Source organism: Ogataea angusta (genome assembly GCF_019207475.1).
Source record: "Ogataea angusta isolate 61-244 chromosome Unknown 61-244_NODE_13_length_294202_cov_90.480228, whole genome shotgun sequence".
Lineage (NCBI taxonomy): Eukaryota > Fungi > Ascomycota > Pichiomycetes > Pichiales > Pichiaceae > Ogataea > Ogataea angusta.
Window position 1 is genome coordinate 123,934 of NW_025065227.1, and position 22,917 is coordinate 146,850.

The 22,917-nt window shown below is 52.2% G+C and overlaps 15 protein-coding genes across 15 annotated transcripts; 12 read left to right on the plus strand and 3 right to left on the minus strand.

The window, feature by feature from the left end:
• Nucleotides 1-15: 15 nt before the first annotated feature.
• On the plus strand, nt 16-1,503 carry KL928_005215 (uncharacterized protein; the record flags this gene model as incomplete). The annotated part of the gene is made up of 1 exon (XM_043206000.1): nt 16-1,503. The coding sequence occupies one exon, from the start codon at nt 16-18 to the stop codon at nt 1,501-1,503; it is 1,488 nt and encodes a 495-aa protein (XP_043057455.1).
• A 140-nt stretch (nt 1,504-1,643) lies between these two features.
• Nucleotides 1,644-3,506, plus strand: KL928_005216 (uncharacterized protein; the record flags this gene model as incomplete). The annotated part of the gene is made up of 2 exons (XM_043206001.1): nt 1,644-1,657; nt 1,778-3,506. The coding sequence occupies 2 exons, from the start codon at nt 1,644-1,646 to the stop codon at nt 3,504-3,506; spliced, it is 1,743 nt and encodes a 580-aa protein (XP_043057456.1).
• A 30-nt stretch (nt 3,507-3,536) lies between these two features.
• KL928_005217 (uncharacterized protein) lies at nt 3,537-4,583 on the minus strand (the record flags this gene model as incomplete). The annotated part of the gene is made up of 1 exon (XM_043206002.1): nt 3,537-4,583. One exon carries the CDS (start codon nt 4,581-4,583, stop codon nt 3,537-3,539), a length of 1,047 nt encoding a protein of 348 aa, XP_043057457.1.
• A 192-nt stretch (nt 4,584-4,775) lies between these two features.
• On the plus strand, nt 4,776-6,191 carry KL928_005218 (uncharacterized protein; the record flags this gene model as incomplete). The annotated part of the gene is made up of 1 exon (XM_043206003.1): nt 4,776-6,191. One exon carries the CDS (start codon nt 4,776-4,778, stop codon nt 6,189-6,191), a length of 1,416 nt encoding a protein of 471 aa, XP_043057458.1.
• A 73-nt stretch (nt 6,192-6,264) lies between these two features.
• KL928_005219 (uncharacterized protein) lies at nt 6,265-7,866 on the plus strand (the record flags this gene model as incomplete). The annotated part of the gene is made up of 1 exon (XM_043206004.1): nt 6,265-7,866. The coding sequence occupies one exon, from the start codon at nt 6,265-6,267 to the stop codon at nt 7,864-7,866; it is 1,602 nt and encodes a 533-aa protein (XP_043057459.1).
• Nucleotides 7,867-7,869: 3 nt separating this feature from the next.
• KL928_005220 (uncharacterized protein) lies at nt 7,870-8,811 on the minus strand (the record flags this gene model as incomplete). The annotated part of the gene is made up of 1 exon (XM_043206006.1): nt 7,870-8,811. One exon carries the CDS (start codon nt 8,809-8,811, stop codon nt 7,870-7,872), a length of 942 nt encoding a protein of 313 aa, XP_043057460.1.
• Nucleotides 8,812-8,934: 123 nt separating this feature from the next.
• KL928_005221 (uncharacterized protein) lies at nt 8,935-12,270 on the plus strand (the record flags this gene model as incomplete). The annotated part of the gene is made up of 1 exon (XM_043206007.1): nt 8,935-12,270. The coding sequence occupies one exon, from the start codon at nt 8,935-8,937 to the stop codon at nt 12,268-12,270; it is 3,336 nt and encodes a 1,111-aa protein (XP_043057461.1).
• A 116-nt stretch (nt 12,271-12,386) lies between these two features.
• On the plus strand, nt 12,387-13,406 carry KL928_005222 (uncharacterized protein; the record flags this gene model as incomplete). Its single annotated transcript, XM_043206008.1, has 1 exon — nt 12,387-13,406. The coding sequence occupies one exon, from the start codon at nt 12,387-12,389 to the stop codon at nt 13,404-13,406; it is 1,020 nt and encodes a 339-aa protein (XP_043057462.1).
• A 168-nt stretch (nt 13,407-13,574) lies between these two features.
• Nucleotides 13,575-15,543, plus strand: KL928_005223 (uncharacterized protein; the record flags this gene model as incomplete). The annotated part of the gene is made up of 2 exons (XM_043206009.1): nt 13,575-13,595; nt 13,699-15,543. The coding sequence occupies 2 exons, from the start codon at nt 13,575-13,577 to the stop codon at nt 15,541-15,543; spliced, it is 1,866 nt and encodes a 621-aa protein (XP_043057463.1).
• A 65-nt stretch (nt 15,544-15,608) lies between these two features.
• On the minus strand, nt 15,609-16,664 carry KL928_005224 (uncharacterized protein; the record flags this gene model as incomplete). The annotated part of the gene is made up of 1 exon (XM_043206010.1): nt 15,609-16,664. One exon carries the CDS (start codon nt 16,662-16,664, stop codon nt 15,609-15,611), a length of 1,056 nt encoding a protein of 351 aa, XP_043057464.1.
• Nucleotides 16,665-17,078: 414 nt separating this feature from the next.
• Nucleotides 17,079-18,134, plus strand: KL928_005225 (uncharacterized protein; the record flags this gene model as incomplete). The annotated part of the gene is made up of 1 exon (XM_043206011.1): nt 17,079-18,134. One exon carries the CDS (start codon nt 17,079-17,081, stop codon nt 18,132-18,134), a length of 1,056 nt encoding a protein of 351 aa, XP_043057465.1.
• A 112-nt stretch (nt 18,135-18,246) lies between these two features.
• KL928_005226 (uncharacterized protein) lies at nt 18,247-19,134 on the plus strand (the record flags this gene model as incomplete). Its single annotated transcript, XM_043206012.1, has 1 exon — nt 18,247-19,134. One exon carries the CDS (start codon nt 18,247-18,249, stop codon nt 19,132-19,134), a length of 888 nt encoding a protein of 295 aa, XP_043057466.1.
• A 43-nt stretch (nt 19,135-19,177) lies between these two features.
• KL928_005227 (uncharacterized protein) lies at nt 19,178-19,876 on the plus strand (the record flags this gene model as incomplete). The annotated part of the gene is made up of 1 exon (XM_043206013.1): nt 19,178-19,876. The coding sequence occupies one exon, from the start codon at nt 19,178-19,180 to the stop codon at nt 19,874-19,876; it is 699 nt and encodes a 232-aa protein (XP_043057467.1).
• A 149-nt stretch (nt 19,877-20,025) lies between these two features.
• Nucleotides 20,026-20,667, plus strand: KL928_005228 (uncharacterized protein; the record flags this gene model as incomplete). Its single annotated transcript, XM_043206014.1, has 2 exons — nt 20,026-20,048; nt 20,136-20,667. The coding sequence occupies 2 exons, from the start codon at nt 20,026-20,028 to the stop codon at nt 20,665-20,667; spliced, it is 555 nt and encodes a 184-aa protein (XP_043057468.1).
• A 212-nt stretch (nt 20,668-20,879) lies between these two features.
• On the plus strand, nt 20,880-22,709 carry KL928_005229 (uncharacterized protein; the record flags this gene model as incomplete). The annotated part of the gene is made up of 1 exon (XM_043206015.1): nt 20,880-22,709. The coding sequence occupies one exon, from the start codon at nt 20,880-20,882 to the stop codon at nt 22,707-22,709; it is 1,830 nt and encodes a 609-aa protein (XP_043057469.1).
• Between the last annotated feature and the right edge of the window lie 208 nt (nt 22,710-22,917).

Sequence of the window (22,917 nt, forward strand, 5' to 3'; positions counted from 1 at the left end):
CCACGATTTTTTCCCATGGCCACTGCTCAGAACAGGTCCACCGAGCCCACGCCGTACCTGTGTCTCAAGTCGCGCTGGCTGCTTGCTGTTTGGAACGAGTGGACACTTTTTGCGGGGCTGGTGCTGGCCATTGTGCTGCTAGACGGCAATTCTGCGTGGTCGAGTTCCAGCTCGTCCAGCTCGTCGCTGAACACGTCTGTCTCTATTTCTTCCAACACAGACGTCCAGAACGTCCAGCTGGCGTTTTTGGACGACTTAGAGACCGTCGTGGCTAACGATCTGACGGCCGAAGCTGCGTACCTCAACTCCACTCTCAACGACACAATCACCACAGCATACACGGCCGTTGCCGCCATTGACCTGCGCACGGTTCTGCAGCAGCTCGCCGACTCGATCAACCGCACCGTCTCGTCGTCGCTGGCGTCGCAAAACAACGAGCTCGAGTCGCTCAAGTCGCTTCTGGACTCCCAGGCGGTGTATGTTGGCACTTCAGTGAGTCTGGACAACATGAATATAAATTATACCTGGATCGGCAGCTATCTGGAAAGCGAGATACGGAACCGCACCATAACCAACGCATACGAGAAATACTTCGAAAACCTGCCAGAGTACTTTGCTTTTTTCGACTCTCTCACAAACGAGACGCTCCAAAACGTTTCTGCTGCATTTGACCTGGTGGACTTGTCCGGCCCTGAACTTTACAACTACTCCAATTCGAGCGGCTCAGCACTGCACCTGGCGTACTCGAGCACTACAGCCTCAAAAACTTCCAAGGCCGTGTACGTGCTCGTCGCATTGATGGCTGTATTCGTGGTAGCACAGATGCTACTTGACTGGCTGCGCTTTGCACATGAACAGAAACAGGCGACGTGCTTTCCGCTGGAAGCCTCCGAAAAGACCGACTTCTTGGAGTACAGCTTCCGAGTCGTCGATTTCGAGGCATTCAGGCTCGCAGAGACGCTTGCTCTATTTTTTGGAGACACCATCAGACTGAATTTTCTTGCATCTTTCTGGCTCGGAGTGCGGTCCAACGCAAAAAATCTGATAAAATACATCGTATTCTCGCTGCTTCTATACTCCTGTTGGACACAGAAGACTTCTTCCTCGGTGGACGTTTCCCTGACCGGAAGCACGCGTTTGCACAACACGTCGCACACGCTGAAGACAGATTTTGGATTTGGCTCAGAATCGCTTCTGGACGGTATCCGAGAAATCTACGACGATTTCGAGGCCCAAGTGCGCCAGTTCCTCGACAACGAAGGTCTAGCGCCATTTGTGGCGTACGCTGGGCCGAACTCCTCGTTTTTGGCCGACTATAGCTGGCCCGACGAGATGGCAACGGATCTGACTGTCGCAGTGAATAGCACGGTTTCGCAGGGCAAACTCCATCTCAGCCAGTCGAACGCCAGCCCAGGTGTCTGCCCGCTGCTATATTACGCGTTTGCGCTCTGCGTGGGCGCCACGCTCACGATGGTGGCCATCAGTGTCTACACGCTCCGGTAGCCAGGGGTTACCCGCACGTAGCTTTCGCTAAATTTTTCTGAAAATTTAATCCAGGAGCATTGATCTTGAGAAGCCCCGACTAGCCGACATCGCTGCTGAATTCAGGACACAACGGGCGTTGTAGATTTTGGTACATTGAGATGTCGCACAGGAAGTTACAACAGTAAGTGTGGACAGGGGCCGGGTCTGGGCGATTCCGAGGCCTGGAAACTGGGGAAAAGGGGCCAGGGGTCGTTTGGAACCCGAGACTCAACGCGGTTTACTAACGGACCAGGGAAATTGACCGCGTGTTCAAGAAGATTGGGGAGGGGCTGGAGATATTCAACACCCTGTACGAGCGCCACGAGAACGCCTCGAACGGGTCTCAGAAGGAGAAACTGGAGAACGACCTCAAGAAGGAGATTAAGAAGCTGCAGCGGTTTCGAGAACAGGTGAAGAACTGGCAGGCCACGAATGAGGTCAAGGACAAGGAGCGGCTCAACGAGAACCGTCGGCTGGTCGAGCAGGCGATGGAGAAGTACAAGGTGGTAGAGAAGGGGTCGAAGACAAAAGCGTTTTCGGACGAGTCGCTGGCGAGCTTTGACGACCCGCAGGAGGACAACGAGGCGATCGAGTTTGTGCGCGAGACGCTGGACGAGATCCAGCGGCAGGAGGAGACGCTGGAGAGCGAGCTCGACCGGCTGGGCGCCAAGAAGGGCAAGAAGACCAGCGCCGTCGACGAGCGCAAGTCGGAGATCGAGGACCTGCTGGAGATCCACCAGTTCCACAGAGAAAAGCTCGAGGTGGTATTGCGGCTGCTCGAGAGTCACGTGCTGCGGCCCGAGGAGATAATGAACATCCAAGAGGACATCAAGTACTATCTGGAAGAGAACCAGGACCCGGACTTTGTGAACGACGACACCATCTACGACGACCTGAACCTGGACGTCGACGAGACCACGCTGCACGACGGCAGCTCTGTGCAGAACGGCACGCACAGGGAGGAGGAGTCTGTTCTCGCGTCGACGGCGCCGATCTCCGTGTCTGTGCCGGAAACCACTCCTCAAAAGAAGAAGGAGAGCACGCCGACGCCGTCCACCGTCCAGGCCTCGCCTGTGGCGACCGCCAAGCCACCGGCGCCCCTGAAGCCCGTGCAGACGCCGCCGGTGAGCGTGCCGAAGATGGCCACGCCGACGACGTCGCTGGCCAATCTGGCCGGCAGCCTATCGTCCATGAGCACGCTGAAGCCTGCGCCGGTGCCCGCCAAGCCTGTGGGGGAGCTCAAGTGGGCCGCTGCAGTGAGCCAGACGGCCAACGGGCGGCCGAAACCAGAGGAAAAGCCGGCCACGCCGGCCACGCCGCTCTCGACGCTCAACACCAACGCGCTGAACGCCGCCAGTGTGCTGGAGGCGCTGAAAAAACAACGACCTCAGGACGGGGCGTCGCGCAGCAGCTCAGAGTCCCGGACGGCGTCCAGCACGGCAGGCGTTGGGTCTGTGGGGTCCGGCGACGTTGCCAACGACCCAAACTTTCGGTTTCTGCCTCCAGGCATCCAGAGCACGATCCTGTCGTTTGTGATGGCCAGAAACCGGGGCGAGTCCGAAAAGACGCCGTCGCTGTCGAGCGTCGGCGCCATGCTTGCCGTTCCCCGCCGCTTCTCGCCGCTCAGCGAGGGAACGTATCCGCCGGGACTGGAAGCACAGCGGGTTTCGGCGATCTGGAACAGCGTGCGCGTGAGCAACAACATCGAGATCGACTCGCAGAATGTCGACACCGCCACGCTGTTCTACGCCTACTACTACGCCCTGTCGCAGAAAGAGCGAGACGTCGCCGCGTCGGTGCTGGCCTCCAGGCTCTGGAGAGTCAACAACGACAGGACCATGTGGTACCAGCGCCATTCGCAGGTGAAAGTGTCGGGCGACGGCTTTGAGATCTCCGACTTCAACATTTTCGACGCGGAAAAATGGAGCTTCTACGAGAAGAAGAACCACAGGGTCGACTACTCCCAGTTTGGAAAATCCTAGGTGCGTATATAATTGAATATTGAGGTACAACTACTCGCTAAACTCCTCTTCGCTTTCTGCCTCGCTTTCTGCCTCGCCCGAGATCTTCACCTTCTTCTTCCGCTGGATGTTCTCCTCCTGCTCCTTGCGTCTTTTTTCCTTTTCCTTGCGACGCACAGCGTGGATCTGCTCCAGCTTGCTGATCTCCTTAACGCTCTTCTTAACCCGCGAATGGTACAGCACCTTGCCCTCGCAAACACCCTCCTCGATCTTGACGAGCTCCAGCTTCATCCGCGGACCGATCTCCGTCAGCTTCACCGCCTTCTTGCGCTTGCCCCCTTCCTCGGCAGCACCCTTGGTTTTCACGGCAACGTCCTCCTTCACCTCCACCACGGCGTCGTCCTCCACCTCAGAGTCTGACGTGAACCCGGCCTGGGCATACGGGTCCAGAATGATGTCGGCAACGTCGTCGACCTTCGACAAATTAGGCAGTTTCTTGTTCGTTTTCTTGTGCACCTTGACTAATTTTTTCACGTTCTTGGAGACATCCACCAGCTTTGTGTCGATGACGTAATGACGAAGGTCGACCAGCCCCGTCTCCTTGTCCTTCTGCAACAGCAGAACTCTCTTGATGGTGCTGACCTTGGTGTTCTGCGGCGAAATTGGCGGGAACATGTTCTGGAACATGGTGACCATCAGTTTTTCGTGCTGCTCTGCTTCCTTCGGGTTGGTGAACCCGCTCATCACAAGCAACGGAGGGTTCAGGAACTCCGGGCCAGACTTGCTCACGCTCTTGGGCATCTTCTGGTAGCGCGCGACGTCTTTGCAGAGCGAATATTCGTGGATCTTGAAGTTGATGGTGGGGCCCCGGGGCATTGCTGAGACACGAAGCTGGGTGGACCCCGTCTCCTCGTTCTGGCTGAAAACCATCAGTTGCGAGATTCCAAGCGGCCCTGCCATCACAACAAAGTCCTTGAGTTTGTTGCGGTTGCGCTCGCGAAGATTGATCGCCGTGTGAGGAAGCATCATGATCCTGGTGTCTCTGACTAGTTGTGTAAGGGTGTGGTTGTGCAAAGCTGTTCCCAGATGGATCACCATTGAGCGGGGGATCTTGGCCAGCTGGTCCTCGCTCAGCTTGACGTGGGTCCTCTTTTTTTGCTGGGTTGTTAGTAATTTGAGGCAGTTGTACGTACTCTTCTTTTCGCCATGGTGAAAAGATGGGTCTAAATAAATTTTCAAAATATTTTTGAAATATTTTCAGAAAAAAAATAAATTAAAAAAATTTATCTAATGTCTCCTACAAAGATATCTCGTTCTGGCAATGTAGCCCCTAAAAAGGCCGTGTCCGCCAAGATCGACATAGACTCGCTGAAGAAAAAGCTCACGGCCAACCAGAAGCAGGAAAAGCTAGACGAAGCGCACACGGAGGAACACAAAGACAATCAAAACGAACAAGAACAATCTGAACCAGACGAGTCCCCCAAGCAGGTGACATCGTTCAAAGAACTCGGCCTGCAGCCTGATATTCTTGACGCCATCGAGAAGCTCAACTTCTCCACGCCAACGCCTATCCAAGCCCAATCCTTACCGCACAGTTTGCAAGGCCGCGACATCATTGGTATTGCGCAGACGGGATCCGGTAAAACGGCCGCCTTTGCAATTCCCATCCTCCAGGCTTTGTGGGAAGCGCAGACCCCGTATTTCGCCTGTGTTCTGGCTCCAACCAGAGAGCTGGCGTACCAGATCCGTGAGACGTTCGATGCTTTGGGAGTGAACATGGGGCTCAGGTGTTCCACCATTGTTGGAGGTATGGACATGATGGAACAAGCCAAGGAGCTGATGCGGAAGCCGCACGTGATTGTGGCCACTCCTGGACGTTTGATGGACCATCTGGAGAACACCAAGGGCTTTTCCCTAAAGGCCCTGAAGTACCTTGTCATGGACGAGGCCGACAGACTGCTCGATATGGAGTTTGGGCCTGTGCTAGACAGAATTCTCAACATCATCCCGCGCGAGAGGAAAACCTACCTATTTTCTGCCACATTGACCTCTAAAGTCGAGAAGTTGCAACGTGCTTCGCTCATAGACCCCGTCAAGATCGCCGTCAATGACAAGTACTCGACGGTCGACACGCTGATCCAGACACTCATGGTGGTCCCCGACGGGTACAAAAACACATATCTGATTTACCTTTTGAACGAGTACGTGGGTAAGTCGGTCATAGTCTTTGCCAGAACGTGTGCCCATGCGCAGAAGGTTGCTCTTTTGGCTAGAATTCTCGGTTTTTCGGCCATTCCGCTACACGGCCAGCTCACTCAAGCTCAGAGATTGGGTGCTCTCAACAAGTTCAAGTCTGGAGATAAACAGATTTTGGTGGCCACCGACGTTGCTGCCAGAGGACTGGATATCCCGTCTGTCGACCTTGTGGTGAACTACGACATCCCGACCGACTCCAAGGCGTACATTCACCGTGTCGGACGAACTGCGCGTGCGGGAAGATCCGGCAAATCTGTTTCCCTCGTGACGCAGTACGACTTAGAACTCATTTTGAGGATCGAAAAAGTTATCGACATGAAGCTTCCGAAGGAGGTGCCCAATAAAAACGAGATTCTGGCCTTGCACGATTCGGTCGACAGAGCCAGCGCCCAGGCTGTGTCCAAGGTCAAGGAGTTCCACTCCAAGCGCAAATTCAGAAAGAAGGATTAGTATAGGATCTAATTTATTGGAATGAAAAACGTAGCCATTAATAAGGCTGTGAAAATAATTTTCTGACTTGTTTATGTCTCTGCCTCCTTCTCTTGACGATCTGGTCAAAACCCGGCCGACCAATGGCAAGACGCGATTCCTTACTAAGTCTCAACGGGAGAAGCGCAAGCAGGAGCAGGTAGTCAAACCTCCGTCTGCTGTTGTGAAGCCGAAACTTCTTAAAAAAAAGACACCAGATCCAACTGTAGCGAGCTCCTCGAACAAACGCAATGGAGACATCGACGACACTGACTTCGCTCCCATTGTGGACCTGCCCAGACGTCGGCAGGATCTTGACTTTGACGATGTTCACTGGTCAGAAAAAGAGCTCTCTAAAATGACCGACAGAGACTGGAGAATCATGCGGGAAGACTACAATATCAGCACGAAAGGCGGAAAGTTGGAGAGTCCTCTGCGTAAGTGGGAGGAAAGCCAGATCTCGCCGCTGATTCTCCAGCAACTAGAAGCACTAGGATACAAAGAGCCAACGCCGATTCAGAGAGCAGCTGTTCCGAACGGGCTGACTGGCCGGGATCTGGTGGGTATTGCTGAGACCGGTTCGGGAAAAACGTTGGCGTTTCTGATTCCCAGCGTGAACTATATTCTGCAGCTACCTCGTCTGGGCAGTTTCGAAGGCCCGTATGTGCTGATTTTGGTTCCAACGAGAGAACTGGCGTTGCAGATTGAGCGAGAGTTCTCCAAGTTTGCGTCTCTCGGGTTTGACGTGATCTCGCTGATTGGAGGACACTCGTACGACGAGCATGCCGCAAAGCTGGAGCGAGGCGTGGAGGTGATAATAGCCACTCCTGGACGGCTGGTGGACTGTCTGGAGCAGCAACTGGTGTCTTTAGGTCAGTGCTTTTTCTTGGTGATGGACGAAGCTGACCGGATGATTGACATGGGTTTCGAGAACGATCTCAACAAAATCCTGGAAAGCTTGCCGGATGGGTCTGAGAATCCGCACTACATGGGTCCTGGCGAGCCCAAACGAACCACCATGATGTTTACCGCGACAATGCCACCGCAGATCGAGAAAATCAGCGCCAAGTACCTGAAAAATCCAGGCACCGTTATGGTGGGCGAGGTCGGCGGTGCGGTCGACAGCGTTCGCCAGGAAGCCATCCAGGTTGATGATTCGGAGGAGAAACGCTTGCAAATGCTGCAGAAGGTGCTCACTCGTGGCATCTACTCGCCGCCAATCATAATTTTCGTGAATTTCAGGAAAACATGCGAAATGGTGGCAGAATTTTTGGAGCAGCTGGGGTTCAGTGCGGTGACGATGCATGGCTCCAAAACGCAGGAACAGCGGGAATACGCCATCCAGCAGATAAAGGAGGGCAAGTCGGATATTCTGGTGGCTACAGATGTGGCTGGACGAGGAATCGACATTCCGGATGTGTCGCTCGTGCTGAATTTCCAAATGGCGAAAAATATCGAGGATTACACACACAGAATTGGACGTACTGGACGGGCCGGCAAAGAGGGTACGGCAATCACGTTCTGGAGCGCTGCGGACGCGGATGTGCTGTATAATCTCAAACAGATGATCACCAAAAGCCCTGTCAGCAGGTGTCCTGACGACCTGAGGAGACACCCTGCTGCGCAGAGAAAAGTGGTGAAAAACATTGAAACCTGACGGCTAGTCGCTATCGCTGTCGTAGCCGAGCTTCGTCGCGAGCGTCGGTTTTTTCTGTACCAATTTAATAGCATCTAATGACTTATTCGCAAAAATTGACGATGGCTGCGGAGCAGGAAGAGTTTTAGAAGCATTTTCGGCATCCTCTCGCGAATCTTCTCCGTCCTTCGGCTCCTGCTCCTGTTCTTGCTCCTCCACGCGTCTCAGTTTCTCCTGCATCGTCACTAAAAGTTTTTTGGCGGTCTCCAACGCAGTCTGCTCTTCCTCCTCGTAGTTTCTTTTCTTGGCCACCGGATCAGGGTCCTCGTTGGCCCATTTGACATTAAGCGCCTCCTCGTCATCGTCCTCCCGAAGAGACTGGCCGTACATTGCCTCTTTGGCAAACTGGGCCTGGCTTTCCAATCTATAAGTGACAAACGCTATGCCTTTGCTTCTCACCACCCTGGTGCGCTCCACTTCTCCATACTCTCCAAAATTCTTATTTACAAGCATCTCCACGTTTCCTTCCATCGACCTGAACTTCTCCACAAACAGCGTTTTGTTGACCTTGTTAAAAGACCCCACTCCGGTCATATCGTCTCTGTAGTCCGCAAATCGCTCCCGTCCAAAACAGTCCACTGTATGAGGAAAAAAGTCCATGTCTGTGGGCAGACGGTGTAGATAGTCGCAGTTTTTTCCGTTCGTGCAGTATCCGCGGGCAAAATACAGACAGATGAACTTGTCGCGGTTCACAGATCCTGGCTCCACGTGCTTATCCGCCTTGGTATAGCCTGCGTCTTTAGTAGGATGGCATCTATGTCGAGCGTGCGCGACGGTTCTGCCGTTGTATTCGCCGCCAGTCCATCGGCTGTACCACAGGTTAAACACCTGGCCCGTCTGCGGCGGCTTTGTGTCTGCACTGACGGACTCGGGATCCAACTGGAGTCTAGCAGGACGGCGAGCCATTGAAAAAAATAAAATAAATAAAATAATTTATCTATCTATTTTATGCCCCAGGAATCCCCGTTCAATTCCAACACATTCGGGAACACGCTCTCGCTTCGTGTGGACGGGAATTTTCTGTCAACCATGTCGATCGCCCCCAGCGGGCGCGACGTCGTTTTGGCAGGACGAAAAGGTCTCTTTGTCATCGACCTCGACGACCCTTTCGCCGCTCCTCGCTGGCTCCACCACCAAACGTCCTGGGAGGTGGCTGACGTGCAATGGTCGCCTCACAAGAGCAAGCCGTCGTGGGTGGTATCCACCTCCAACCAGAAAGCCATGGTGTGGAACCTGGCCAGACCGTCTCACAACGCTATAGAACATGTTCTCCATTCCCATACAAGAGCCATTACTGATATAAACTTCCACCCCAACCATCCCGAGCTGCTCGCTACATGCTCCGTGGACACAATGGTGCTGTCCTGGGACATGAGAAGCCCGCAGAAGCCAATAAACAGCTGGTCTGACTGGCGTGCTGCTGCCTCGCAGGTCAAGTGGAACTACATGAACTCGAACGTGTTGGCATCTGCGCACGATAACAATCTCCTCATCTGGGACATTCGGAAGGGTGCCATTCCGCTGGTGAAAATACAAGCCCACAACGCGCGAATCAACGGTATCGATTGGAGCAAGACCGAGGTCGACAAGATTATTTCCTGCTCCAATGATATGAGTGTCAAGTTCTGGGACCAGAGCAAGCCAGACAAGGCCGTATACACGATCAGAACAGATTTCCCGGTGAGCAGGGCGCGCCACGCGCCGATCGGCGACCAGATCTGCGGCATCATGCCGTCCCGTGGCGGACAGAACTCCATATACATTGTGAAATATAAAGACGAAATAGGAGAAAGCAAACTGAAGCCAAGCTATATTTTCAAGGGACACACAGAGCCGGTCAAAGATTTCCTGTGGAGAAGCAGGCATTCGCCAAATACGGAGGTCGACGACCGCGAGTTCCAGCTGGTGACATGGTCTGCAGACTGCGATCTTCGGCTGTGGCCTATCCAGGAAGACATTTACGACAATTTCAACTACAAGAAAAACCAGCCATTGGCTGACCCGTTGCCAGACTACAGCTACGAAACCTATCGTCGCGAGCCGCCAGTTACATCCGAAAATAACCTGATCATCCGGCGACGCAGAAACACCAACCTAGTTTCCAGCAGAAGCAGCTTCACGCTGCAGAACGACCAGTTCAACCACCTTAACTGGATTTCTGGCATTCGAATTGGCCAGTCGGCTGTGCAACAGATGGACGTCCAAGTTGGAGACAGCTCGCAGCCGGCCAATTTGGCGGAGGAGGTCGGAAACGTCGGCCACAAGTTCCCCAAGGTGAGATTCGAGCGGATCAGCGTGTCCACCGGCAACTTGGTGATTTCTTTAAATGGTCCGTGGAAAGACGAATTAATATTTATTCGCGTGGAAATAAACTTCTCCAAGGAATATCCATCGCCCAAAGGAGTTCCAAGGTTTTCAATAGAGGAGACACACGAGCTCACCGAGGAGGACCGCAAGGAGATGCTGGCGCGTTTGGACGAGATTGCCAGCAAATACTGCTCGCTGCGAAAATTCTGTCTCGAGCCCTGCCTGCGATTTTTACTGGGAGAAAAAGTCAGTCTGGACATCGAGCAGGAGGAGGACGATCTGACGCTTGATCCGTTTTCTATTCCGTACGAGGAAGCCAACGAGTCCGACAACAGTATAGGAATCTCTTCCATCTCTGACCGAGACACGGGCAGTGACTCTGAGGACGAGACTGCGGCGATTGTGGACGTCAGCAAGCCGACGTTTGACAGCACGCCTGTCCCAAAGGGCTGTGGGGCCATTTGGACGGCGAGTGGCCATCTGGTGTGTTTTTTCATCCCCAAAGGGGATAAAAAAGCCCCGCAGCAGGTGTTCAAATTTGGGCAGCAGGGATTTAGTCTGGCGAACGGGCTGAAAAGCAAGAGAATTGAGCACGGGATGGAGCTCCCCACTTCTGCCGAGGCAGACTCCGAGGACGACGTTTCTAGTCTGAGCTCAGAGGCGAGCTTCTCCAACGACCTCGATATTCTTCAATACGACAGACTTTACAAAACCAAGCTTCCGTTTAAGAATGCGGCAAGCAACCCTGGCACGCACACTTCAAAGTCGAAACAGAGCCGCAATATCGTGAAAATCTACGACTTCCGCCACTTGATACCTGCCAAAATGGAGCTGGCCTTTGAGTACAGAGTTTTGGGCGACACTCCTGAAAATCTGGCCAAGTGCAACGCGTTGGTTGCAGAAAAATACGGGTTCAAAAATTTGGCCGACTGCTGGAGGATCCTGTCCATTATTCTGGTCAAGGAGGTCCAATTTGAGGACAAGCTCGATCTTGCTGTCCATGCCGGTTTCGTGTCCAAGGAAGAGCCTACAGACAGCTACAAATTCTACTGGGGAGCACATCCATTTGGAGGCAGATGGCTCGCGAAAATGATCATGAGGTACTATGAGCGACTGAGCGATGTCCAGATGTTGGCGATGCTGTCCTGTGTGCTGTATGAGCATTTCGAAAATAAGGACCGTCTAGGCGTCCCGATAAACACTCCCTACTCGCTGAATTCTGTCATTCCTGAAAAGAATATGGTCCGCCATAGCTCTAAGCAAGGACAGGTGGTCTCGTTTGATACCAGAAGCCCCTTGGGCTCGTACCACCACGTTCTATCGCAAAACCGACTTTCTTCGGTGAGCACGGCCTCCATTTCTGAGAGTCTTGTTGGGTCTCCTGGAGAGCTACATGTCTCTAATCGACGCGGCATCCGGCCTCAAAGCATAGCACTAGGCCACTACACGCCAGGCGATTCCTACTCGATGCATCTGGGCCGCTCGCCGGGCGCAATCTCGCCGTCCTCGCTGTCCTCTGCCGGCAACGTCTTCAGCCAGGCGTTCCAGAAATCGCTTAACACCACGGCGACCATAGCACCTGCCGCACCGGCAACGGTCCCGAAAGTCAGCATCCAGATGGTCAACACTGACTCATTGGACCTCTACGAGGACGCGTACTCGATGTCCCTGCTGGACAACCTCGATACAGAGCGGCTCCAGATGTACAGAGCAGAGTACGCCAACCTCTTGTTCTGCTGGGGTCTTCCCGTCTCGAGAGCGAAAATCCTTAAATTTAATCACCGCAGCTCGGAGATGCCGTCAAGCTCAGAGCACCGCGGCGAGGTCGGCTGGCTCAAGCCGGTTGGGAACAGCGTATGGGACAACGTCCGAACGCAGCGGAAGTGCCACTATTGCAACCTGCTGAGCCGGAAAAGGCTGGTGGTTTGCACGGTTTGCAACCATCTGCTGCACGCCGCGTGCGCGCTCCAGTGGTGGGAGCAGGAAAAGATGGAGGAGTGCTGCAGCGGGTGTGGTTGCAGGTGTCTGGAGCATCGACTTCGAGAGGTGGAAGCGTAAAGTAGTGTACGACCAAAAACGGGCTGGAATAAAAATACTACTTAAAATAAAAGGTAGGCAATTTACCACTCAACAGCAACCACTTAATCACACAATAACCCCGTTTCTCTACCAACATGACTAGCCGGTCGCGCCACGACGTAAGGCGGCAGCTTTTCCGCGGCATCACCACGAGGATCTCCTCGCACAACTACGGCGGAGTCAAGGATGACGATAAGGAACAAGTAGCGACCCAGCAGCGGAGCCAGCCGCAGAGCACAGAGCCTGCCCGGCGCAGAGCGCTGCGACGCAGCAGTGCCATCACGCCGACGCTGGCGACAAAATCCAACGTGATGACGCTGACGCCAAGCAACACGTACTCCTCGACGAGTCTGATGTCTGGCTCGACTGACATCAACAGCACCGACGTTAGCGACAAGGTCTCGCTGCGGCAGAAGAGCGAGGCAGATATGGACCAGTACGACTACAAGACGTTCAGCACGAACCATCCTCTTCGTCTGTCGAAGATACGCGCGTTTGAGCAGGCGGAGATGGCGCACAAAATGTATTTTGCTAAAGACGAGGAGCTGGAGCACAAGAAAACCGGGATGCTGGTGCAGGTGCCGGGGCTTTTGCCTCGTGAGTCGCGCGAGCTGAGCGCGGAGGCCGGGCTCGAGCTGGATGACTCGCAGATGGAGGATTCATACGACTACGCTGTCTACGAGGACGACAGCGACGATGACACGAGCCTGGACCGGGACGACCCGTTTGTTTCTGCCGATAGACGACTGAAAATCATGAAGAACGCTCTGCGACCGGTGACGGAGGAGCAGCTTGTGGCCAAGAAGCTGAAACGGTCGCCGCTGAACGCTGTATTCCAGACAAGCTCGCAGTTCATGAAGGACCTGGACCTGCAGGAGCTGGAGCTGTGGGAGCTGATGAACGAGGAGTTTGAAAAAGAGATGGAGGCGGTCGAGGCCGAGGCCAGAGAGGGAGACAAACGACAGAGCCAGCTTAATCTACTCGACACGTCGCTGGAGTCTCTGTCGCACGCCGCGTCTCCAGAGTTGTCGATGGTTGTGTTTGACAGTCTGCGCCGCAAGATCAGGCAGGACATGAGCCAGGACAACCTGGAGTTTAGTATAAGTACGAATTAATCGAAAGGTCGGTCGAGGTCGATCGGCGCGCGTTTCTCAGACCCCAGCCACCTAACGCTAAAATTTCTGCACAGCCCCGTGCAGCAGCGTAGTGGCAAACTTAGCAAGAACAAATAATAGCCATCGCTAGTATTCACCTGGTGGTTTTAGTGTGCTAAAATTGTCGTTATGAACGTTATCAAGCTACAGGTATGTGTGGTGCTGCGCAATGGACGAGCTAACTTTTCCTTAGAAAAAATTCCCTGTGTTGGAACAGCAGGACCTCTTCAATATCATTGAAGACTTCCGCAAGATCGACTTGGACGACAAGGGCTGGGTTGACAGGAAACACGTGATCGAGGCCGTCTCCAGCGACGGCAAAGGCTCGTACGACGATATCAGAGAGACTTTGAAACAGGTCAATGTGGACGCTTCGGGACATGTGGAATTGGAGGACTTTGTCGAGCTGCATGCGAAACTGAAGGAGAAAAAGGCCCAGCCGCCTCCCTCGGGCTCTTCTGGCGTCAGTGCCGGCTCTGCTGTGTCTGGCAGCTCTTCAGCAGGCGGCTTTGTTCACAGAGGTACGGGTGCATCGGCCAAAGTCATCGTTACTGGTAAATCGGGAACCACGCACACTATCAACGACGAGGAGCGAATTGAGTTCACCAGGCACATCAATGCTGTTCTGGCCGGAGATCCGCATGTCGGCGACAGATTGCCTTTCTCATTGGACACTTTCCAGATCTTTGACGAGTGTACGGACGGTCTGGTTCTTTCCAAGCTGATCAACGACTCTGTTCCAGACACGATCGATACGAGAGTGCTCAACTTCCCAAAGAAAGGAAAGAAACTGAACAACTTCACCATGCTGGAAAACGCCAACATTGTGCTTAACTCCGCTAAGGCTATTGGTTGTGTGGTGGTCAACGTGCACTCCGAAGACATCATTGAGGGAAAAGAACACCTGATTCTCGGGCTAATCTGGCAGATCATCAGAAGAGGACTGCTCAGCAAGATCGATATAAAGCTCCATCCTGAGCTTTACAGACTGCTGGAGGACGACGAGACTTTGGAACAGTTCCTCAGACTGCCTCCTGAACAAATCTTGCTCAGATGGTTCAACTACCATCTGAAGGCGGCCAACTGGCACAGAAGAGTGTCTAACTTTACGAGCGATGTGAGCGATGGAGAAAACTACATCATTTTGTTGAACCAGTTGCAGCCAGAGTCCTGCTCCAAGGCTCCGTTGCAGACATCTGACTTGTTGCAGAGAGCTGAGCAGGTGTTGGAAAACGCGGACAAGATCGGGTGCAGAAAGTACCTGACTCCTACCGCCTTGGTTGCCGGTAATCCACGTTTGAACCTTGCCTTTGTGGCCCATCTTTTCAATACTCATCCTGGTCTGGACCCAATCGAGGAAAGCGAGAGGCCAGAAATTGAGGAGTTCGACGCAGAGGGCGAGAGAGAAGCCAGAGTGTTTACTCTGTGGCTCAACTCTCTGGAAGTTGATCCACCAGTCGTTTCTTTGTTTGAGGATCTGAAGGACGGTACCATTTTGCTGCAAGCCTTTGACAAGGTGATGCCAGGCTCTGTTAGCTTGAACCACATAAACAAGAGACCAAGCGGTGGAAAGGAGATGATGAGGTTCAAGGCGCTGGAGAACACTAACTATGCGGTTGAGGTTGGAAAGGCCAACCGGTTTTCGCTTGTTGGTATTGAAGGCTCAGACATTGTGGATGGCAACAAAATGCTCACACTGGGACTGGTGTGGCAACTGATGAGAAGAAACATCAACAACACGCTCCAAAAGCTTGCCTCCAATGGTAAGGAGCTTACCGATGCCGAGATCCTCAATTGGGCCAACACGCAGGTCACCAAGGGCGGTAAGAACTCCACAATTCGCTCGTTCAAAGACCCTTCGCTGGCCACTGGTATATTCCTTTTGGACGTGCTGAATGGATTGAAGCCGGGCTACGTCGACTACTCGCTTGTTACTTCAGGTGCTACCGAGGAAGAGAGATACGCCAATGCCAGACTGGCCATCTCAATTGCCAGAAAACTTGGTGCTTTGATCTGGTTGGTGCCAGAGGATATCAACGAGGTCAGATCGAGACTGATTTTGACGTTTGTTGGTTCCTTGATGTCTTTAAAGGTGTGATGATATGTATTCTAAAATAGAATTTGAAAAATGCGTAAATTAAATTTTGTGCTTTTTATATCTAGCTAATCGTCTGTGTACACTTTTCTGGTATCTGCGATTTGGTTTTTTAGTTTATCATCCCATTGCGATTTGAGATCCTCAAAGTACTTCGCGACGTCTGCCTGGCCCGTTGGGTCGACCTCGGTGATCTTGAGGTACTCTTTGCCTGTGATAGAACATGCACTGCCGTATTTTTTCTCCTGCAGGTCCAGCTCTGGACTGGCTTTTAGACAGACGAAGATCGGAGCATTAGCGCCTTTCCAGCCCGAAATATTGTGCCATGGTGAGCCACAGAGTCTTGCCACGTAGAACATCAGCAGCATTCCGTAGAAAGTGAGCGGATTGAGGTACTGGAAGAACGAGAAGGAGGTGAATATGCCTGGATGGGTCAGGTACTGGTTGATGCCATACTTGGACTTGAGTTCTTTGTATGTGCCGAGATGGAGCAAGTCCACGAGCCGTTTGGAGCCCTCGTACGAGATGTCCGACCTGAGCAGCTGGAGATCGTCAAAGGACAAAAACGAAGGCTTTGACATGATGCTCGAGATCCACACGACTCGGGGATTTTCAGAGTGCGACAGCAATGGCTCGGCCAGATGCTGCACAAAGTAGTAAGGTCCAAACACGTTTGCCTGGAACACGAGGCCCAACCCGTCGAAAGACTTGACACCCACTTTCTGGATCTTGTACGTGGGGAAAGTCGAGGCCTGCACCGGGTTGGAGAGAACTTCTTTAGTGGCCTGGATCCAGTCTATTCCCGAGTAGACGCCCTGGGCAGCATTGATGAACAGGAAGTCGAGCTTGCTGTGGTTTTTCTTGAGTTCGTGGACCGCCGCGAGAATCGACACCATGTTGGAGAAGTCGACGAGGACGTAGTCGAAGTCCAGAATGGCTGTACGACGCACATGTTTTTCGTTGTGCTCTTTGATCTTGGTGATGGCCTCGATGGCTTTAGGCAGCGTTCTGGACGTGACAATGATGGTCAGTCTGATTTCAGAAGGAACTTCGGCCAGCAAACGATATGCAATGTTGAGCCCCAAATTGCTGTTGGTGCCGGTGATCAAGGCCACAAGACTCATGGAGAAAATAAATATTGAACAACTTACACAGCCTGAAACGATAAAATTTGGAAGCTGACAGACAACATGGTCTGCCAGTAAATCCAGCCAGCAAGCTACTGCCGACAAGCACCCGTTGTCTTCCAGCCATCAGGTGGCACTGTCTTGGTCCCGTCGTGCGCTCTGCCTTGTGACCACATGCTGCTACACCCAAACCATGTGCCATGCACTAACAATAGGAATTTGTTTCAGTTTCAGGACCGCCCTTTATCGTGCAGCACAGCCGGCCATACGACCGCTGATTAGCAAGTCTCAGCAGTAATCGTGTCCTGACATGCAGAATATGAAACTTACGGCTTTTCTAGACTAATTGGCCGCCAGTGTCTCAGAATCAGCCTTATATATAGACACCAATGCTCTACGGTCTTGCCAACCATGCACGCTAAACAATTCGTGTTCAACCTGAGAGACTACGAGGTTAGAGACATTCTGGGCGAGGGGGCCTACGGAGTGGTCGCGCTGGGCGTCCATAGAAGATCGGGCACCACGGTTGCAGTCAAGAAGATTGAGCCGTTTGAAAGAGAACTGTTCTGTCTGCGCACGCTCAGAGAAATCAAACTCCTCAAACACTTCAAGCACAACAACATCATCAGCATCCTCGACATCCAGAAACCCCGCGACTTCGAGACCTTCAGAGAGGTGTACATTGTGCAGGAGTACATGGAGACCGACCTGCATCACGTGATCCGGTCGCAGTCGCTGAGCGACGACCATGTGCAGTATCTGATGTACCAGGCGTTGAAGGGCGTCAAGTGTCTGCACTCGTGCGGTGTGATCCACAGAGACCTGAAGCCGGCCAACCTGCTGGTAAACTCCAATTGCGACCTCAAGATCTGCGATTTTGGACTCGCTCGCGTCGGCAGAGACGATTCATCGTCCGTTTCGGAGTCCAAGGACTCTTTTCTCACAGAGTACGTGGCCACGCGGTGGTACCGGGCTCCTGAGATCATGCTCACGTCCTCTCAGTACTCCAAGGCCATCGATATCTGGTCGTTGGCATGCATTTTGGCGGAGATGCTGCTCAGGGAGCCGTTTCTCCCGGGTAAGGACTATAGACATCAGCTGCTTCTTATATTCGAGATTCTGGGCACGCCCGCGGGGGCAGACTTCCAGTCGATCAAGTCCAAGCGCGCGAGGGAGTACATTCGTTCGCAGCGGTTTTTCAAAAAGATCCCGCTCCGAAAAATATTTCCGCATGCCAATCCATCTGCCGTGGACCTGATGGAGAAGATGCTAAAATTCGATCCGACCCAGAGACTCACCGTGGAGGAGGCACTGGAACACCCGTACTTTAGCGCGTACCGCGTTATGGAGGAGGAGACCACTGCCGCGCCAATTCCCAAAGACTTCTTTTTCTTCGACGACTGCAAAGAGCAGCTCGAGATGATTGATCTGAAAAGAATGCTGTATGCTGAAATTCTAGCTACCTAATATATTGATAATAAGAAATTCGGGGGCCTTTTTTAAGGAGTGGTTTCAGGTGTGACAACCTGTTTCAGTAGAATATTAAATTGCAAAAGTACTATCATTTTGCGACTTTTCTATGATCAATGCACGCAAGCAGAGAGTGCTGGCTATTGCCGCACTGTGCTTCATGATCATTCTGTTTGTGTCTGTGACCAATACCGGCGAGAAGAAGCCACAGCTGCTTGCTGGAGAGCGGTCCTATTCTCCCACGCCGGGCAACAATAAGCTGGCCCAGGCTGGAGGAAACGTGAACCAGCTGGTCAAGGACAAGTCAGGGGTGATTGACGAGTCGAAGGTGAAACAGGCAGAGGAGTTTTCCAACATAAAGCCTCCTGTGAAGGCTCCTAGCGGCGATTCGTCGCAGAAGAAGATCACAGCAGACACATCGAAGAAAGCCGGATCGGCCAAAGAGAATTTGGCCATCAAAGATCAAAAGGGTACCTCAGACACGAAGGAACAGAAGGCGGCCGATTCTAAGGATCCACTTGGAAACAGCGTCGCCAAAGACGAAGCCAAAGCGGACATCCAGCGTTCCAACATAGACTCTAAAAAACTGGTTGATTCGGACATCAAGAAGGTGGCAGACACTGAGGAGAACGCCGAGTTCGACGCAGCCAAGGAGTTCAAGGAAATCCTCAGTCTTTCGCCTGTGGCTATTTTCTCCAAGTCATACTGTCCCTACTCGAAAAAACTCAAGGATCTGCTGCAAACAGGCTACGACATCACTCCTCAGCCCACCGTTGTTGAGCTGGATCTCCACAAGCACGGCAAGGAGCTTCAGGACTACATTGCCTCGGTGTCAGGCAGAAGAACCGTGCCGAACCTTTTTGTCAACGGCGTCAGCCGTGGTGGCTCGGACGAAATGAGCGCTTTGCATGCAGACAACAGGCTACTCGACGAGCTCGCTGCCTGGGGAGGTTCAAAGATCAAGGTCGAGAAGATTAATAGGCCGTCGAACTCGTAATAGCCCCCGCTTACGTAACTTTTGATATCTATTTATTTTTATCATGTACGCTTCACCTACCATAGACAGCATTGGCGGCGAAGTGGCCATTCGGAAGCCAGAGTACGTTTCGCGTGGCATCAGACAGCCATCACAGAGTGTACAGAAGCTCATTCATAGCCTGGGCCTCGCTAAACACCAGGAAGGCGGGTATTTCAAGGAGACAGACAGATCGCCGTTCTATATGGAAAGCCCTTACTATCCGGGACACAACAGGGGGACCGAAGGCGAGCCTCTGAGGCTGGGAAAATCACAAGAGCCGGTTCTGCCTCATCCAGAAGACGCGCAAAAGAAAATTGCTCCTTACAGGAACACCTCAACCTTAATTCATTATCTATTGACTTGCGATGCCTACATGGGAAGACTCCATAAAAACCATTCTCGCATAATTCACATTCTACAAAAAGGCCGCGGCCAGTACGTCCTAGTGTACCCTGACGGCACGGTGAAATCGTTTATTGTTGGTTTTGATCTGGAAAAAGGAGAGGTGACTCAGTGGGTGGTCCCCGGGGAGGTGTACAAGGCTTCTTTTTTGCTGCCGTTGAGCGAGGAGCCATCTGCCGACGACCATTTGCTGATCAGCGAGGTTGTGGTTCCGGGGTTTGAATTTGACGATCATCGGTTTATGCAAAGCTACAACGAGCTGGAGGCGCTGGTTGGCGAGCGTGCCGAGGAGCTGAAATGGCTGCTGGAGGCCAACTGAGAGTTGCAACCAGGTACTCTTTACTTATAATTTTTTGTACACGTGATATACACGTGATACGAAACTAACCCTCGCCGTGGAAAAAATACCCAGCCGGTTTTTCACAATTAAAATTTTCAAAGTTTATTGGACTAGTTTAATAGATCAAGATGGCTACTGAATTGACCGTGCAGTCTGAGAAGGCTTTCCAGAAGGTAAGTGACAGAAACGGATGATGGGACAGCGCCAGCAATCAAGATGAGCGACAAGTGCCGCGAAGTTCGCCAGATTTCCTCCATACGAGACGTCATCAGTTGGAAACTCGTATTTCGCCAGGCTGCTTGGGACTCTTGAGGCAGCGTTGCCCTACCAAGTATTCTAACCCTCAGCAACCACACATCTTCACCAACCCAAAGGCCAAGGCCTCCAGAAGAACCAAGAGATGGTACAAGGACGTCGGTCTGGGATTCAAGACTCCTAAGTCCGCTATTGAGGGTACCTACATCGACAAGAAGTGTCCTTTCACCGGTACTGTCTCGATCAGAGGTAGAATTCTGACCGGTACTGTTGTGTCCACCAAAATGCACAGAACCATCATCATCAGAAGAGACTACTTGCACTACATCCCTAAATACAACAGATACGAGAAGAGACACAAGAATCTCGCTGCTCACGTTTCTCCAGCTTTCAGAGTTCAAGAGGGTGACATTGTGACTGTTGGACAGTGCAGACCACTTTCCAAGACCGTTAGATTCAACGTTGTTAAGGTTGCTTCTGCTAAGGGTAAGGCCAAGGCTTTCACCAAGTTCTAAGTTAGTTAGATGTGTAAAATCATAAGGATGAGTATTGAACAGTTTTCCCTGTTTTAGCCGGTGCAAGGATGCGCTTGCAAGTTTCTTTCGCCGTCGCAGCTGATAAATTTTTTTCTCCAAGTACAGCAAACTCACTTACCCTCTCACCTTTGTATCTTACCCTGTCTTGAAGGGTAACTCAGTATATTTGATAAGATAAGGCCAGAATTTTGATGCTGGATCAGCAACATCAGGAGGCACAGGATCAGATCGGAGGTGCTCGCGCCCTGCTGGAGCTGGGCACAAAACAGAAGGAAGGCGGAGATCAAAACAACGACGTCGACCAGCAATCCAAGCACGACGATGAGGACGAGCCGCTTGACAGATCGAGGAAGCGGAATTTTTCCAACGACGACGACATGTCGCAGCTAGAATTCCAGCAGTGGACCACTGGATTTTTGGCCGACGATTTGGAGGGCCAGGAAGGCGACAACGACACCGATGGGTACCATTTTGGGAACCAGTCTGGGCTCGGAATCCCTTCGTTGAGTCAGAACAGTTCAAAGAGACCAAAGAAGACCCCGCGAAAGGATACGAACGGCATAAGTGGCAGAAACAGTACGCCATCCACGAGTAACGTTCACCCCGTGAGAATAAAAAATATCAATGTGGACCCGGAACTGGCAAACCTCGACACCTCTTCGTTTGTCCAGGATGCCATGATTGATGCCAGAACACTGGCCAGTCTGGGATCTATTGACCACGAATATCTGAGACATGCTGCAGAGGGCGCACATTCAGAGTCTGCCGAGGACGAGGTCCAGCATTTGGCAGTCCAAGCTGTTAATCAGGCTGTTGCTGCCGCGCAAGCCCAGGCCGCCGCTGTGATGGAGAAAAACGATCACCAGTCGAACGGAGAGGCACACGACAGAAAACATCTACCGACTCCGCCTTTGCAGCCGGACTCTCAGCAGGACAGGTCTGGGTCTCGAGGAATGACTCCTTCGGGCCATCCATTTTCTGTGCCAAGCGCAGAGACAGCCGCGCTGGTTGCCGAGGCTGCTGAGAAGGCACGAAGCTACGTCACCGTTCACTCGCAAGGACGCTCGTTTTCCAAAGAAGAGTCGAACGCAATCGACCTGTTTATCACAGAGTACCAGAACATTAACAACATGACCAGAGAGGAGATTTGCAAGCGGATTTGGTCGAATGAGCGGAAGAAGGACGATTTTTGGGAATCGCTGCAGAAGGTGTTGCCCGAAAGAACGCGAGCATCGTTGTACAAGCACGTTCGCAGAACTTACCATATATTTAATGTGAGAGGAAAATGGTCGCCTGAGGACGACGAACGCCTTGCCCAGCTGGCTGCCAAGATGGAGGGCCAATGGAAGGAGATTGGAAGGGAGATGAACAGAATGCCAGAGGACTGCAGAGACAGATGGAGGAACTACGTCAAGTGCGGAAATAATAGGCTAAGACACAAGTGGTCTTTGGAGGAGGAAGACAAGTTACGGAGCGTGATACACGGCATGTTGCGAGAACAGACGGCCAACTCTGAGTCGATGGACGTGGAGCCGGTGATCAACTGGACCCTGGTCAGCGAGAGAATGGGCGGCACACGTTCTAGAATCCAGTGCAGATACAAATGGAATAAGCTGGTGAAGCGCGAAGCTGGAAACCGTGCGCGAAGCGTAGACTTGGAAACCAGAAACTGGCTACTTGCGCGGTTAAGAGAGATTTGGAACCGCGAGGGTACAGATTCCATTGACTGGGATACCTTGGCATCTTTACACCCAAGCAATGCTTGGTCGGGTGCAGATTTCAAAAAATGTTTCGAAAAAATGAAGTCCACCATTACCGGTTATAAGAAGAAACCGTTCATTGAGATTGTGGACACATTGCTACAAGAAAACACAGAGAACTATTTCGACTCCGAGAACAAGAGCGTAGACAAGAAGAAGGAGGCGGACAGGCCGGACTCCAAGAAACCCGAGGCGGAGGTGTCGCTTTCCGAGCTTCAGGATTTGGTGAAACGGGAAGTCGAGGCCATTGAGTTTCAGTAATGTATACTTCGATGTAACTATTTGATATAAACTACAAGTGGTTTTATGGACCTGAATAAAGGACGGTATTTTGGTTTATTTTTGATCATGTCCGTTCGGTCCGTTTTTATTGTTTTTTTTTTTTGTCAATACACTGATTTTTCAGATAAAATTAAGCTGCAGAATTTGTATCCGGACATTTTTTTTAGTAAAATAAACCTTCTGGAGG